This window comes from Terrapene carolina, unplaced genomic scaffold, assembly GCF_002925995.2.
Source record: "Terrapene carolina triunguis isolate 2854851 unplaced genomic scaffold, T_m_triunguis-2.0 Scaffold21, whole genome shotgun sequence".
Taxonomy (NCBI): Eukaryota; Metazoa; Chordata; order Testudines; family Emydidae; genus Terrapene; species Terrapene triunguis.
Window position 1 is genome coordinate 28,624,958 of NW_020664372.1, and position 17,289 is coordinate 28,642,246.

General features: G+C 39.4%; 1 protein-coding gene across 1 annotated transcript in view; it reads right to left on the bottom strand.

The window, feature by feature from the left end:
• Window positions 1-351: 351 nt before the first annotated feature.
• The window catches only part of EFNB2 (ephrin B2), a 52,777-nt gene continuing 35,839 nt past the window's right edge, over window positions 352-17,289 (bottom strand). The window contains exons 3-5 of the mRNA XM_024209252.1: window positions 6,289-6,381; window positions 5,432-5,545; window positions 352-3,896 (exon numbers count right to left, since the gene is read on the bottom strand). Of these exons, the coding sequence (XP_024065020.1) occupies window positions 3,514-3,896; window positions 5,432-5,545; window positions 6,289-6,381 (590 nt within the window). The 3' untranslated portion in view covers window positions 352-3,513. The remainder of the gene's footprint in view (window positions 3,897-5,431; window positions 5,546-6,288; window positions 6,382-17,289) is intronic.

Consider the following 17,289-nt stretch of genomic DNA (forward strand, 5'->3'; position numbering starts at 1 on the left):
TTCAAGTTAAGTGTCTGCAGGTAAGACACCAGGCCCTCAATCCACAAGCTGATCCATGTTAGTAGGCCCCTATGCCTTAATGGCACCCACTGACTTCAGTGGGGCTCCATGTGGGCATAGTGATCAGCCAATACGAATCAGGTTGCAGGATCAGGGCCCTAATTTGAAACAAAAGTAGACTTAAGTTCTCCCTACAAATCACTAGTAGCTGTGGAGAGTTTTTTTTTTAAAAAAGAAAAAGAAAACTAAGAAAAAGGAAAAAAATAAATAATCAAAAACTAAAGAAAATACTTAGAAGGCAAGATTTCCATAGGAAAAAAATATTTTATTTTTTTAAGAACAAATTCAGTTTGAAACAGACGTGGAATGTGATTTTCGTAATTTTCATTTTCTGGGGGCTAATTGCAATGTGGAACTAAAGCAGATTTCAAACCTATGACAGGCTAGTTAAAAAAAGAAAGAAAGAAAGAAAGAAATTATTTATAACTCAAGCGTAATACTGTGTTACTTACAAACTGGACAAAGAAATTCTTAAATAAATATTCATGGTACACACTTACAGCACAAATATGCAGCAATTTGGCAACCTTTTATACCATTTTTTTCTCAATACAGTGCAAAGGGGAATGACACTGCCTTTAAACAAGCTGTAGCTAAATACATTGCAAAATTCAAATTTTATACAAAACATCTTGCTTAGACTTTATAAAAAACCAACATTGCTCTATATACACAATCTGGTTAAGAAAAGCCATTTCTATTTTGTTTTCATGTGTGTTTTTTTATTTAAAAAGGTGAATAAGGCTACTGTAACACCCCAAATCCATATACAGTAAATCTGAACCTATTTACAGCATCTTCACTTAGACATGATGGTGCAAATTCCAAGTCGGGTGACTAGGGATGATAATACAAGCAAGGCATTTACAGTAACTTTTCAAAGCTGAACCAACGTCAAATAAAGGAACAGTTGGTAGATTGTCATAATGCTGCACCAAACACAAAACAGAAGCACAGTACATTTTTTCAATTGGTTGCAGGTTGCTCTTCATCAATTCATCTGATTTTTTTTCACAGTTTAGTACATAACCAGAATGTAGCCAACTGATGAAACATACACTTGATTTAATTAAAATCAGACTCACTATGCCTTTCTCCTTTTCCCCTTTCTCCCCCTCCTTCAAAATAAAATCTTAATGACTTACAAGAAAATCTTGTATGGATGGATTCACAGAAAGGAGGGGTTTGTTGGAAAGAATTACATATGTACTGTAGTTAGTCACCATGGTAACCTTCCACAGAACCAGGCTTTTTTCTTTTCTTTTTTTCCCTCCTTTTTGACCAACATCATTTTCAGGTTCAGGAAATAGAGAGAGTAATCATTTCTATGACAGTTCATTTTTTTGCAGGTGCTCGCTGGAGGTTTGAGAACCTTAAAATGCTGTTGCTACATTTTCTTTCCAATTCGGAAAGCAAAGTGTTACCATAGTAACATGACCATGTTAAAGATGTCTATTTTGCATAGCACATAAAAAGTAGGATTCTTTTTTATTTTGTTCAGCGTGGGGGATGTGGGGGAAAAAACATGCTAAAGCAGAAAAACTTTAACCTGAAACTCCCCTTCTGTGTGACCTGCTGAAATCTACAGAACACTTCAGTCCATAAGGCAAGGGAAAACACAACACAGAAAATAAATGCCGGAACATCTTCTCATTGTTAAATATATGATTCAGTAACATTGATTTCCTGGATTTCTGGGCTTGTGTTTCCTAGTCTACTGTTATGTGAGACGCCTTTACAGGGCTTTGTTATTTTTGTATTTGCGCTCATTATTGTTATTTTTGGAATGAAGTTGTTTTTTTCCCACAAGCAGTCATCCAATTTTTATTTTTATTTTTTAATGCTGAGAAATTAAGACCATTTAATTGCCACAAATTAATTTCACATCTTCTGGTGTAGATTCTGTGCAATCTCAAAATATATATTAGAAAAACAATCTTTCACTTTATATTCCTTGTGTTCTATACACCTATTATAAATAAGTCATATCGTCCTTCTCCCTCTCAGTGTCATCATTTATTTTATCCTTATGGTAAGAGGTTTTCCATATGTGCTTTAACTTTGAAACAGAGCACCAATGAACTGCTGTGTCAGTCACCGTACCTACACTGCACTGTGCAGGGACAGCCCTACCATAAACCAAAGAGTCAAAAGGCTCAATCAGAAACAAAATCCTGTTCTATTTGGAGAGCTGAGAATGTATTTAATAACTCCATTGGTGATGGAATTACTGCTCTTTTGACCCTTTGGCTTATAATCATCTTGGTCAGATTTGGCTCTCCGCTATTTTCTTAAATGCTTTCCCTGTGTTTAGTAAAATGTGATAAGTATAGCAGCTGAGTCTGCTTAAAAAGTCATCCAAAGCAGACTACAATTTTGTGACAGCGTCCAAGCTGTATATCTTATTGCCAGTACCACAACAGTTCTGCCCTAATACATCGTCAGCGGCCTACTATTGTCTTGTCCTCCAGGCTTGTTCATTTACTAACAATACCCCTTTGTCCTACTGTATTGAAGGTACTATTTTTTTCTGCACATTGCTATTTGATAACCGTGAACTCCTTCAAGTGCAGCCCTAATCCACAGCTCGTGTTGTGTCTCCTACTTGCCTCTTAAAACTTAGCACACCAAAGTGCTGTGCTACCTAAATTATGTTTCTTTCTGGCTTCTATTTCAGAGGCAGCAGCATTCAACTGCAATTGCAGTCAGCCCTTCCCTGCCACCGTCCAATCCTGGTCTTGACTTCACCGACAGCCTAACTTTTGGCTGGAAAGCTCCTTATTAACAAACACAGTTTCTATAAATGTATTACCCATTCGAGAGAGGCTGCTGTAGCAGATGCATGGAGCATGGCACTCCAAATGTTAATGTTCTGTTAGTGGATGCAGGAGGTGGAGTGAAAAGAAATCTTATGTGAAGGATGGCAGAACCCTGGATAACAGAAATAAATGTAACAGTGACGGACTAAAAGCAAGAGAATTTAAAAGTCTTACTTAGATGCCGAGGTCTGTGTGACAAATCCAGTCTGCACTGAGAGAGAGACACAAAAAGTCGTAAGATTGCATTTCAAGCCTGATATCCTTGAGCACCTTCCCAGGATGCCTAGAACTATTAAATGTCCACAAATCACTCCATCTTCCCTTGGCTTTTGTATATGCCTGGATGCCTGCAGCACATGGCTTCGAGGATGATGAATGTAACAAGAATACAGCAATCAGAGAATGGGTATCTTCTACGGAAAGTCTTCCAGCTTTTAGTGAATGTTTGTTCACTGAGACAGGAATTCTACAGACTAGATAAGCTGTCCAGCTCAAGAAGGCTCTCTGAGAAAAGGGTGTTGCCCTTTCCCCCTGTGCCTGAGTCAATACTAGTGCACAAGGGGGTCATCACAAACCCCAACAGAAAGCATCTGACCAGTAAGTTTCCTCTATAACTCAAAGGTACCACAGTTTGTCAGACTTTGTAATAAATGTTTGCTGGACTCTGAGGAGGCATCTCTTGAACTATATACACTGGATGTCCATAGTCTCCGCTGACCTTTTCATAGTGAGGGCAAAAAACACTGTCTGCAGTCCTTAGAGGAATGATAATGTCACTTGGCTCAGAACCATTGTTGTTGCCACTACGTTTTGGGGTGGCTAACGTACTAAGTGACAGAGTTGTAGTGTGCTGGGGTGAATGCTTCCTGTGTCTTCTCCGGTACTTCAATAAAAGAACCACCAAAGTGATGATGATGACGATGAAAATGATGCACCCTGATGCAATCCCTGCAAATAAGGCCACCTCTGAACCAAGTATACTGGAATGTCCAGCCTTACTGCCATCTGTGCTGGATCCTAGAAAGAGAAGAAAACACAAAGGAAAGTTATCGCTGTCCTGTGACCATTTTATGGTGCTTAACTTAAAAATGTGAAGACTCAGCAGGACTGGAAGAATTAACTGGCACTAAACTTTGACAAACCAATTACCCTGTTAGGTAGCTAAATGCAAACAGCTGAAGTCAGCAATCAATATTAAACAAGACTTTGTGTCTGTTGGTCTTACTTTTACGCTGCTCCCAAACCGCATTGTTTTCTTTTCATATATCATCATCCATCAGCAGCAAGGCCTGGGACTGACAAGGCAGCCTTTGATACATTCTGCATCTTTTAACAGATGCCGGACAGCTCAAGGCAGCAAACAGGGAAAAACAGGGAAATGGCAAATCTCAGGACAGCTGACACTTTGGTATCATAGTCTTGCTACTTTCTCTTTCAGATACTAGTTTAAATTAAACCACCGACTGTGTCTACGTATTTTGCTTACTAATGAAACAAGGAAGCTGCAGGCAGCAGGGGAGGTAGGTAAAATGTTTATGATGCAACTAGTTTTTATTATTTAAATTACATTTATTTAAAAAAAACATACATTTGGAAGGCAGAAAAAAGCTCTCACTCTGAACAGCCTGCTGAGTGCATGGCATCATCGCGTTATCAGTTTGTCACAAGAATTCAATGAATTCTTACTTAGAAAGTTTGAAATAACTTCCCTCTCTTGATGCTCAGTTCCAGATGGAATAATGCTGTGGATGCTAAATTCTCATAACTATCAACTCTGCCTACAATAACCTTAGCCCAAAATTGCTGATGCCTGCTCGACAACTGCCAACTCAAAGATTCATTAGCAGGGTAGCAAATAATGTAGCCAGCGAAGACAGACTTGAAGCCATTGGTGAAACCCAGAGTCGACTGATAACCAGTTTAGCTTTGTAATATTCTAAATTTCCTCTTTTTCACAGTGACCTTGTTTATTTTTTTTTTTTGTTCACTTAAAGCATGAAAAGCAGTTTGAAGATATTGGTCTGAAAACCATGAGCTCCTCATATTAAAAAGATACATTTTTAAAAACCTTTTAAAATTTAGGATCAATCAGTCATTTGTAGACTTTATAAGATCAGATAAGAGATTAGAGCATTAATTATAGATGCGTTAAAATAAACCTTACAAATGGCTGTTGAGAACCATTTGATAATGTATCAGACGGGAAGAGAGAGATAGAAATATTCTCTCATCTGCCAGGGTACTAAACATAAGTCAGCACTTATCACTGTAAAGCTATTCAGAGAAACTCCTACCCAAAAACTTTCCTGGAAATGAATGATTTTCTTAGATGTAATTTACTCCAACTGCAAAATGGGATGGGGCAATATGTGCAATGGCCAAAATGTACAGCTTCTAGCTACCATCCACTGGTGCAGCAGAACACATTTTTGTTTGATCTCACTATGCAAATATTTGCTTTTAACAAATTCCAATGCTAAAATAATGATGTAAGGAATGGAAAAAATCCCTTAAAATGGCACTTCCCAAGACCAAAAAATCCCAATGTGTACCTGAATTATCCTTTACAAATGGACTCGTTGTGGAGCTTTTTCCATTGGTACCAGCTTCTTGTTCGGGACGTTTAGTTGGATCAGTATTACGGGGTGATCCAGCAGAATTGGGATCTGTACAAAAGAAAAATGATTTATTTCAATTTAGACAACTGAAGTATATCTTATAAGGCTGCTATATATCATGAGATAAGACTAGCTTTGAATAAAAGATTCTTTATGCAAAGGGCTACGAGATAGAAGAATATAATTTTCCTTTTAAAGCAAAATTGATTTTTTTCAGAGGTTTAGATTGTGAGGCCATCTGCAGAAACTATAGGGATTCCTGTAATTGGCTAGAAAAGCTTTGCAGATGACATTTCAGTTTAACTGAGCAAGTTGAGTGACTCCTAAACCAATTTCTAATTAGAAGAATAATTCTTTCTTTCTGCACAATAGGTTATCTATATATAAAGAGACAATGAACAAAAACCTCTTCTGTAGTTAGAATTCATAACAAAAAAACTATAGAAACATTAGCTTCCCTCCTTTCATTTATTCCAAATAATTATGAACTGTGAAGTTGTGGGTTTGTTTTTAAAATAAAAATAAAAATGACTGAAATGCATTATTACTGGCTGTCCTTCCCTTCTAGAGAGCTCTACAATAAAGAGATCTTATTACACTAGCGCTCCTCTTGTAGAAATCTGTCAGTAGCTTAGGTACAGAAAATAGGCTTTGCTCTCAAAATCTAAGGGAAGAATGACCAAACTAGACTCAGTTGGCCCTCTGTTCTATGCTATTAAAAGAAGCCTGCACACTAAGTGGGGTACTGAGACTGATCAAAGTGATTTCATGAAACAGCAGATGGTCTTTACCTTGTCCAACTTTCATGAGGATCTTCATGGCTTTTGTCTGGCACACCCCTCCCTCCTGGTTATCCAGGCCCTCTAATGACCCATTTGATGTTGCTGATTAAAAGAAAAACAAAAAAATATTTCAGGAAATCAGTAGGCAAAGTGATGTGAATATGCGTGCCTGAAAACAGGGATTCCTTTAATCTACTGGAATCTGTTCTTGTTGCTCAGGTTGACCTAGGAAAAGCTGTGAAATGTTGAAAGCCAAAAGAATGAATACATCGGTAAGTCATACATTATATACAAACACTGGAATGAGTTATCAGGTTTCAAATTTACTCAGCCACCTTTTCTTCGATGCATAATTGACTGACTTTCTATTATGCCCCTGGATGAAATGGCATCACCTTCCAAATGGAGTCAGCTGAAAAAGAAGCCCTGCCAGGCTCAAAGCAACGAAGTACTTAATTCCCTTTTTTTTTTTTTAAAGCAACATCATAATAATCACCACAGTACACCTGCTTCCTCTGTGACAGATCTCCTGTTTAAGGAAATGTGCACACACAAAAGACAAGGTGAAATCTGAGATTCCACACTGATTGGAAAACAGTATTTTATTTTTTTTTAATACAATCTTATTTTTCTTAGGGCTTTTAAAAACTGTTCTACTTTAACAGAAACCTTTCAGCTTCTACAAACAAATTAGTGTCTCCCCCATGTTTAAATTTTTCTTTCTTATCTGTATGCTTGCTTGAACTCCACATACCCACTTGCAGCCCACTGCTAGCTGGTATTGCAATCTGATTTGTGTATGAAGCACAGCTCACTTCGGGAACTCATACAAATCAAGTCAGAGCCTACGTGATTTTACTCTATCACCAATATTCGGGGGGAGAGGGGGAGATCAGTTTTCTTCCATGCTACACTAATACTATACTGTATTGTATTCTTAGGACTACAACGTATTGCATCCTTTACTAGCCACATCCTTATAAGTATGCTCCTGACAGACAGTACTACAGATTAACCAGATACATTAACAACAATGCAGTATTTAATAGTGGAGGGTGATTCTAAATCTACTTCATTTCATGATTTGTATGAGTGTTTTGTCCATGTCCCTTTATTTCCCAAAACACACACACACACACACACAACTGATACCAGACCACCTAGTGCAAAAAAATAAATAACAGATACCAGTTGTATTACTTGTTGGGATTCCCATGGACTGCTTATATTAAACAGCACTTTTCTTCCTCTAGACTCAGTCGTTTCATCTGAGGACCTAATTCAGCAAGGGCCTCACACTGTCCAGCTCTTTGTTTTCAGTTCCCCTTCCCCTCCCCTTTCAGCTTCCTCTGGGATTTGCTTTTAATATAGCTTATGTGTATTTCCTACTTCCTTCACAGTGTCTTCCCAGTCCCATGTTAATATTTTTTCTGCTTTAATCTTCTCCTTAGCTATATACCCTTTACACTGAACCTACCTTCCTACCCTGTGATCCACTTCTTGTTTTTCTTCCACTTCTGCCTCTTTTGTGTGTAACCTGTTTCCCCCACCCCTATAAAATTTCCAACTTGTTACTCCTTCTCCTATACTTTCCTTTCCTTATATTTGGGCCCTCCCATTTTTTTTCCCCCTCTACAACTAATCTTGTTTTCCCCTCCCTCACTGCACGCACAATCATCACAAACAAAGTTACTGAAACTTTCTAATCTTTTCTTTAAAAAAGTTTTCAAAATGAAAAAAATAAAACCCAACAACCCACACCACAATAAGTAATTTAAGATAAAAGCAGATCTGAAATGCGCCATTGCATTGCCAGACTCAGAAAATAATGGAGACATATAGTTTTGGGTTTTTTTGTTTTGTTTTCCAGAGGGAAAAAAAATCAATACTAAGAACTAGTTCTGGACATAAATCAAATGTGTCTTTGCTGAAAGTGTTTTTTATGACCTATTTGCCAATGTACAGGCACAAGGACAGGAAAAAAAGTAGTAAATAGAAATATCAAAACTGAGCATCAGCTGAGAGTACAGCTAATAAACACTGACTTTATTTTGTTTTTTTTGTTTGTGAGTTTTGTTTTTTGTTTTTTATATCTAGGCTACAGAGATTCACAATCACTTTAAACTCCACTTTCTCAGGTTTTAACTGAATAGAGTACAGCCCCTTCTCAATATCAGTACCCATTAAAAATCTGTCTGATTTAACCTACACTGTCGGAGACCACAATAAAATTAGAAGACTTACAGTTTAACCTCAGTCTAATACAAGGAAAGTAAGATGGCAAAAGGAATGCAAAACTATTACAAATGCCCGGTCTCCATCAAGATAGCCCAATATTACAACGAAGCTGATGTGTGCTTTTCAGAGTTCAAACTGCCTTGCTTGCTTACTAAAAGAATGCTTTCATAGCTTTGATGCTGAATGAATGAATTTGCAGGAGTATTCACTTTTTCCACAGTCCTTCAAGGGGTTTTCTGAAAGCTGATGTTATAGTTTAGGGGCGAGAACACCATATCCTGTGGAAGGAGGAGTATTCAGTGAAGTATATTCCAGTGGCAAAGCAGCTTCTCCTCTTAATTAAACTAACAATTAGTCAAGGCTGGTGGAGGACATTATTTGAAAAATTTCATTATGGCTGTCAAGATATCACCTCACATATCCCAGTGTGTGGGGAGGAAGACGGGGCAGTTTTAAACAGTTTTAAGATTCAAGAAGATGAAGGATTTTCACCGAGAGAGAAAAATAACATGGGATACCAGAGAAAACACTGTTTCCTGTCAAAAGCTTAGTATGCAGAAGTCAAACAAGGGAACAAGTGCAAAATATTCCTAGAACACTTGCAGCTGTCTTTGTATTTGATCTCTGAGTGAAAATTACACCTCCAGTGATCTAAACCTCCTCCATTACACACACACGCACACTTCAGGTGGGTAACCCTGTCCCTGGAGTTCTAATTACATTAATGTTGCATCCGGATTCCTAAGAATTTTTTAAAATAATTACCAAAGGTTTTTTCTGTGATATTATTAAAGGTAATGATCATGAAATCACAAAAATAATTAACTATATTTTAAAGTGCACTTGCTAATCTGAGATTTGTGTGTTTATAAAATATTGAACCAAAATCTTAAACTCTCCACTCAGTTTATTTAAAAAAAGAATGTGCATTTTCTATGCCTAGGCCTGATCTGCTTTAGGAGCATTTGCTCCAAATATTTTATCTGACAGCCTATTGTCATGCTAAGAAGAAAGTGCAATGAATGTTTAATTTATTAGGCTCTAGTTAAATGCAGACCATGATGCAGTATGCTTGAAGATGACCATTTGTATCATTGTTCCTACCATTGTTATACAATTGCAACAAATCTTGTAGAAAGTGTATCATGTAAGGTGTCAAAGGAAAAGTTACGATCTGTCAAGTATGATTACGCTGGTTAAATCCATGTATCATCACTGTATCTGAAGTTATGAATATTGGCTCGGTATTTGTATCTCAGATGTTTTTGTTCTTGGGGTGACATCAACAAGGTAGGCTATGCCTTCACTAGCACTTTTGTCAGTAAAACTTAAGTCGCTCATAGGTTACACTGACAGAAGCGCCGGTGTGGACATCGCTATGTCGGCGGGAGACACCCTTCCATTGACACAGCTACCGCCCCTAACTGGGGGGTGGCTTAATTATGTCGATGGGAGAGCTCTGTCCCACCAGCTCTATACAGGAGATCTTACAGAGGCGCAGCTGCATCGGTACAGCTGTAAGGTCTCTAGTGTAGACACAGCCATAGTTTACATTCAGTCTCGCCAGCCCATTATGAATAAATGAATACAAGAACAAATGGATATAAACTGGCCATCAGGAAGTTTAGACTTGAAATTAGACGAAAGTTTCTAACCATCAGAGGAGTAAAGTTCTGGAACAGCCTTTCAAGGGGAGCAGTGGGGGCAAAAGACATATCTGGCTTCAAGACTAAGCTTGTTAAGTTTATGGAGGGAATGGTATGATGGGATAGCCCAATTTTGGCAATTAATTGATCTTTGGTTATTAGTGGTAAATATGCCCAATGGCCTGTGATGGGATGTTAGATGGGGTGGGATCTGAGTTACTATAGAGAATCCTTTCCTGGGTGTCTGGCTGGTGAGTCTTGCCCACATGCTCAGGGTTTAGCTGATCGCCATATTTGGGGCCGGGAAGGAATTTTCCTCCAGGGCAGATTGGCAGAGGCCCTGGGAGTTTTTTGCCTTCCTCTGCAGCGTGGGGCATGGGTCACTTGCTGGAGGATTCTCTGCACCTTGAAGTCTTTAAACCATGATTTGAGAACTTCAATAGCTCAGACATAGGTTAGGGGCTTATTACAGGAGTGGGTGGGTGAGATTCTGTGGCCTGCGTTGTGCAGGTCAGACTAGACGATCATGATGGTCCCTTCTGACCTTAAAGTCTATGACTCTAATAAGCTATTCAAGCTTGATAGGCCATTAAGAATACATTCTTCAGAAAGCTCTTTCTGAGGATGCCTCAGACAGCAAGGAGCCAATGGCCACCCCTGTGATTCAGCAAAATATGTAAGGGCATGCGATGTGGACATGTGACCTCAGACTCCATCTTTGTCAGTAACTTTCCATACTCAGGGTCTGTGGGCTTTGATTGGGACAGTAAATTTTCATGCATGTGGCAGAGGTAGGGTTGCCAACTTTCTAATTACTAAAAACTGGACCCCCCTGGTCTGCCTCTTCCCTCTAAGGCCCCACCTGCTGCTTCATCTCTTCCCTTGAGACCCTGCCCTGCTTCGCTTCTTCCCCCAAGTCCCCACCACTGCTCCAACTCTTCCCTTGAGGCCCTGCCCCTGCTCTGCCTTTTCCTTCAAGGCCCTGCTCCACTCATTCCTCTCCCCTTCCCCCATCACTCACTACTCTCCTCCCTCCCCCACCCCATCCTTGTCACTCAATCCTCTCCACCTCCCCACCACCCCTGTTGGGCTCCCTCTGCTCCGGAACTGGGACAGGAGCTGCAGCCTGACACCTGCCTGCCCACAAGATGCAGGTAGAAAGCAACCCCGGCTGAGCAGGGGCTGGCACAGGTTGATGACCCGGTGCCTCCCCCCGATGGTAATCAGACTTTTGGTATCCAGTCAGTACATCTGACTGGACACTGTCAAGTCCCCTTTTTTTACCAGACTTTCCAGTCAAAAACTGGACACCTACCAACCCTAGTCAGAGGATATAAAAGACATCTGAGACATCTCCATTTTACCTCATTCCTGCTCCAATTCTCTGGACTGTGGATTTACAATTAAAAAGAAGTATACTGAACTATGGACTGAGGACCTTCCAATCTTTTGGAAGTTACCAGAGACACTTTTACAAGCCAGCAATCTATTCCATCTTTGCTATGATCCTGATCTATGAACACTGAAAATCACTTTTATGTATACGATTCCTTAACCATTCAATAACTCTCTTCTTTTCTTTTGTTAATAAAATCTCTAGTTAGTTTACTAAGGATTGGCTGACAGCATGATATTTGGCTAACATCTGAGATTTATATTGACCTAAGGGGCATGTGTCTGATCCCTTGGGAGTGGTAGAACCTCATATATGGTGAACTGGGTTTTCAGTAACCTCTCACTATATTTAGACCTGTTTGTCTGAATGGGAACCAAGGACTGGAATGCTAAAAGGGGACTTTGTGTGGCTTCTGGTTAACCAGTGTGTTACTACAGAAGCATCTTTGTTACTGGTTTGGTGAATCTAATTATAGAATAAACCACCAGTTTGGGGGGATTGTCTGCCCAGTTTCTTGCAGTCTGTCCTGAGTGTGGCATTCTCAGTGTGGTCTATCCCAGGCAACCAATCACATTCATCATCAGAAAAACTATATAATCCTGCAAAAATTTATATACTTAAACAAAGTTGCTCATAGGTGTGTTTTCAGGATTGGGCTCTACGTTTGTTATATCATGTCACCAGCATCTTCCAGTAAACTGAAAATAAGCACAACAGTGCTAACTGGATAAAATAGCATTCATTACTCCTCCCTCCCCTCCTTTGGATGACACAGGTGCATCTGAGCTTCTGAAGTCCAGTCATGCTCCACTGAAGTCAATGGCAAAACTTCTGTTGACTACAGTCAGAAGCAGAATGAGGCAGTTGGTAAGCAAGAGCCTATACTCAATCTTTAAACAAACAGATGCCTAAATCTCTATGAATCCCAACTGTCCCTGTCCAAAGTTTAAGACTAACACGTTTTCAACAATAAACTGAAATTGATGTTTGATCACTATACTAGTGGCCTGAGCCAGAATTACTTGAAGTTCATAGGAGTTGTCAGAGTGTAAGGAATACAGGGTTGGGCTCAAAGTGTTTTGTAGATTTGTGTCACTGGATTTTTAAGAAATGAGTTAAAGAGACCTGACTAATTCTTGCTTTTGGGACGTGAAATGTGTCTATTCAGTAATTGTAAAATACATTCTCAATATATCCCCTGATTTGACATGGGAGGTGATGAAATTATTCAGACCAAAGCATCCAGTTCTAGTCTGCCTTCTGTGGTTTAAAATACATAAAAAGCCACTGGAAGTCATAAATCAGTGTTTGATCTTTCATATTTATTTGCTTTTAAAACTTCACAATCCCTGTTTATTGTGTGAAATGCATTAGCCATAAATGCAGAGGCAGGGAGTCAGTGACTGAAACAGAATCAGCAGACAAGAATAGTTCCTGGCTATGATTTTTATACAGTCCCCATGGAGAGGAAGTAATATTACATTTTAATATGTCTTCATTTGATTGTTATTACTCGGCCTCCCAGGAGGCTAAGCCGTTCCATGGATCTTTGGCTGTTTTCAACCAATCAGGTTGGTGACTTTGCTCTAATCAGATGGAGAATTAAGCTTCTGGATTTGTGCCTCTATATAGCTTTTCATTCACAAAGAGATTAGAAATGAAGGCAAAGTCACAAAAATCAAGGCTCATTCACTTTTAAAGATATACAGTACAAAATTAAAAACTCCACCACCATTACTTCTAGGAAAATGCTACTACAACAAAGTCTTAGGCCTTTGTATCTGTCACAATTACCTTTATATCTGTCACAGTTACAAATACTTCCATGCTTTTTAAGCTACAAAATAGGCCACATTAGTGACATGTCCTTCGGCCTAAAAAAGTTTGTAACCAATTTACTTCAGGGCTGGATTGTGACATGGACTACACCCACCCACGAGGGAAGTAAAATCACACCCATTCCCAACATGCCAGCGCCGCCTTCTCAGACCTTGTGTCTGGGCATGCAGAGATGAGCAAGCGCTCACGGCTGAGTGCCTGCTTCCTCCCTTTGAGAAGTTGGGTGGGGGAACGGGTGCAGCCTGGGCTCTGCAGCCACCTAGTATGGGGAACAGCACAAAGGAACCATTGCAGACAGAGGTTGTTGTAATTTGCTGCTGGTGTAGGCCAGAATAAGGGCCAAGCAGAGAAGGAATTGTGACTTAGAAGGGTCTATTTGAGGTACAAAGCCTCCGAGGGATACTCCTGGGGTAGTGAGTTCTGTGTGCCACCTCTTGCTCAGAACTGTACCTTAAGTCACCATCTAGGCCTTTGAAATTTGGGTTCTTACCATTAGAGTTAAATAAAATCAAAACCCTATAAATCTCTTATCCAGCTTTCACCCAATGCTATTCTTGAAGATAGAAAAAGGAACAGAAAAACCCAAGAGCAGCAATAAAAAAAGCCAACTGTAGATCCAACAGTAATAAGAAGTTATTCTTATTGAAAAGGTATACTTGATCTAATATGTGCGCACAGGATCGCTAAGTACATGGCTTTTTTTAATAAAAGAAAATTCCTTTGCCACAGCATCCTGTATGTGTGCTCTAGCTGCTTTCACTCACTTTTGGTCTTTTTAAAGACTTTCTCAGCAAAGCACCAAATAAATAATTCTTTCCCATAAATTATCTACATTTACGAGACAGGTTTAAGAACACCAAGAACCACATACCAAAATAAGCACAAATCAAGAAAGTTGTTTCTAGAACAGCCAGGATGATGGACAAGGCAGCTGAGGAGATATAAAGAGTGTTTTAATTAAATAGAATTATATTTGCCTTTTTCACCCAGCAGCAATGCCAGATCTTCATGAGTCTGGAACAACTAAAGAAACTCATTCAGATCAGTTAACCAAAGAACGGGTAAGTCAGCAGGCACGCTGCTTGATGGGCTGCAAGAAATTTTACAGTGGGGATAAAATCTGTTTATTTTAATTACCTACAGATTGCTGATAGTTTACTTTTGCTTGTAGTTACAATGATCATCAGATTAATATTAACACACATTTTAAAAAAATCTACTGAATCTAAGCTTTGTTTAAACAAGGAATCAGCTTCCAAACTGTATCCATAAAAGGTACCAAAGTTAGGCCCTGACACTGGAAATACTGACACCCACTCATAATTTTAAGCATATGAGTAGCCCCACTGAGTCAGGTTAGCACATATGTATATACCTGCAGGTTGGGGAATAAATTACATGCCAATTTTGCAACCCTTATTCACATTCACTACTGCCTTAGTCAGTGAATAATGCCACTTATTCCAATGGGATATGCTATTACACAACTTGAGTAAGGGTGGCAGACTTGGACACTTCATTATTAATTATTATTACTATTAAACTTACATCTTTCCTTTTAAGGGAAGTGGCATTCAATGAGGCTGAGCCCGATGCTGCTTGTGAGCTCTAAATTTATTTGCTTCCGCCTGTCAACCTTGAAGAGAAAGGCAGTATCACTTTCATCTCCAGATTAGTGGATACCATGGGTGAAGTGCAGTAACCACGTGAAAGCCCAAAAGATCCAGAGCTACATCTTGATCTAATGAGCAGGCATTTCAGGGGCCACACTTGTCTTTGTAAAACACAGGCTCCGCCTGTCATTGTCCACAGCAATGCAACAGAGAATGACAAGACTACAAGTACCTACCCATGCTCAGCCCAAAATATCTGTTCTTTCTTATGAAGTTCATATAGTGATGTCAGTAATGCATGATCTTGGTCACATTTAAGTTAATGGCAAAACCCTCTTTGACTACAGTTGAAGCAGGATCAGGCCTAAATTGCTTCCCTTCCTATTTACGGATATTGGACAAATGTATGAGGTGAAATGGAGTAATTTGCTTGTGTCCTCCATAATCACTACCTCCTCCTCCCCACCAAAAACTATTATTGTTTCAAGTGCCTTAAAATGAGTTGTAAAGGTTCAGAGCCAATTAAAGAGAACAGCCCTCAAGGCTTTATTGCTAAAAAATATTATTTATACTTCTAAGATCTTTCATTAGAGTTAATTTTTTTCCAACATTATTTCCGTTAAATGGTTCTCATGAAGAACACTCTAAGAAATGTTGTCTTTTGGCCATAGTGATCCAGCTACGCATGTCTACCACACACATGGTTTCCTACAGTTTATACAAACAAATTATGTTTATGTGAGTGGTGAACTAAACTGTATAGCAGATGTAAACCTGCTAATTAAAATGTATTCACTTTATAACTTGTTTCTAAAGCAGATTACTGGATAGTTAACTTCACCAGACAGGAACAGATATTTTACACAGTTTGCCCTTCTTTCTGCTGGCAAAAACTCCACATGGATAGAAAGAAATGCCTCCCTACTGCCACAATGAGCTTTGCTTAACAGTTCAGCTGAACAGAACTAATAGAATTAGTTAGCATTCAGGTTACATTGATTGTCCCTAATGACAAACAGGCTGGCTAGAAACAAGACCATGAGCTTTAATATTACACAGGAAAATATTTTCTATAGCACGCAAACTCAACAGCTTCCTTTTTGAATCTGCATCTGTCTTTAAAATCTCTCTGGTTTATGACTGAAGCCCTTGGATGAGAAAAGGTTATAGTAAAATGTTTATATTAAATAAACAAAAAAACAAAATAAAAAGCCCACTCTTGCTCATTCTACTGTCACTAATTGCATGCAATGATATTAATGACCCAGTAATTGCTATATGAGTGGCAGTGAAGTGGAAAACATCATTTTGAGGCAGAGTTCATCTCTAGGTGGTAGGACTTCACCAGTGATTGAGTTAATGCCTAGTGACAGTTTAGAATATAACACTACAGATGAGAAAATGTGCCACTCTCATGCTTATAATAGTTTAGATGGACATGACGTTATTTGCTTTGACCGTGTAGAGTCCAGCAGTAACCCCAATAAAGTGACACAGTTAGAGTTTGCCCTACAGATGAACCTCATTCCTTTCAGGGGAGATGCTCTATACTATAACAATCTAGAGCAATTTTCCACATGTTTGCTTCAATAAAAGAATACCTTCATCTCCTGCTTTTACATCATGCACGACAAAAGCATGCTTTATTGCAAAACACAAAAAGCTATTTACATCATCTAACTATCCTTCAGCAACACACAGTTTGGCACCTTAGTACTTAGATCAATTATGATACTATTGAATGGCTTTGCACTTAGCAAAGCTAATCAGAAGTTAAGTACTGTTGTGATTGTTGTATGTATGTGTCTGTGTCTAGAACTATAAACCATCATCGTACAGATCAGGGTCCAAGTTTTCAAACTTGGGCCTGGTCTAGACTGGGGGGGAGGGGCGATGTAAGATACGCAACTTCAGCTACGGGAATAGCGTAGCTGAAGTCGACGTATCTTATTTCGACTTACCTCCCATCCTCACGGCGCGGGATCGACGACCGCGGCTCCCCCGTCGACTCGGCTTCCGCCGCTCACTCTGGTTGAGTTCCGGAGTCGACGGGAGCGCGTTCGGAGATCGATATATCGCATCTAGACGAGACGCGATATATCGATCCCCGATAGATAGATAGATTGCTACCCGCCGATTCGGCGGGTAGTCTGGACGTACCCTTGGGTGCAGCACTTAAATCAAAGTGGCCTGACCTTCAAAGGTCCTGCGTGCCTGTTATTCTCATTAACTTCAGCAGGAACTGTGAATTCTCAGCCCTTCTGGAGATCAGACCATT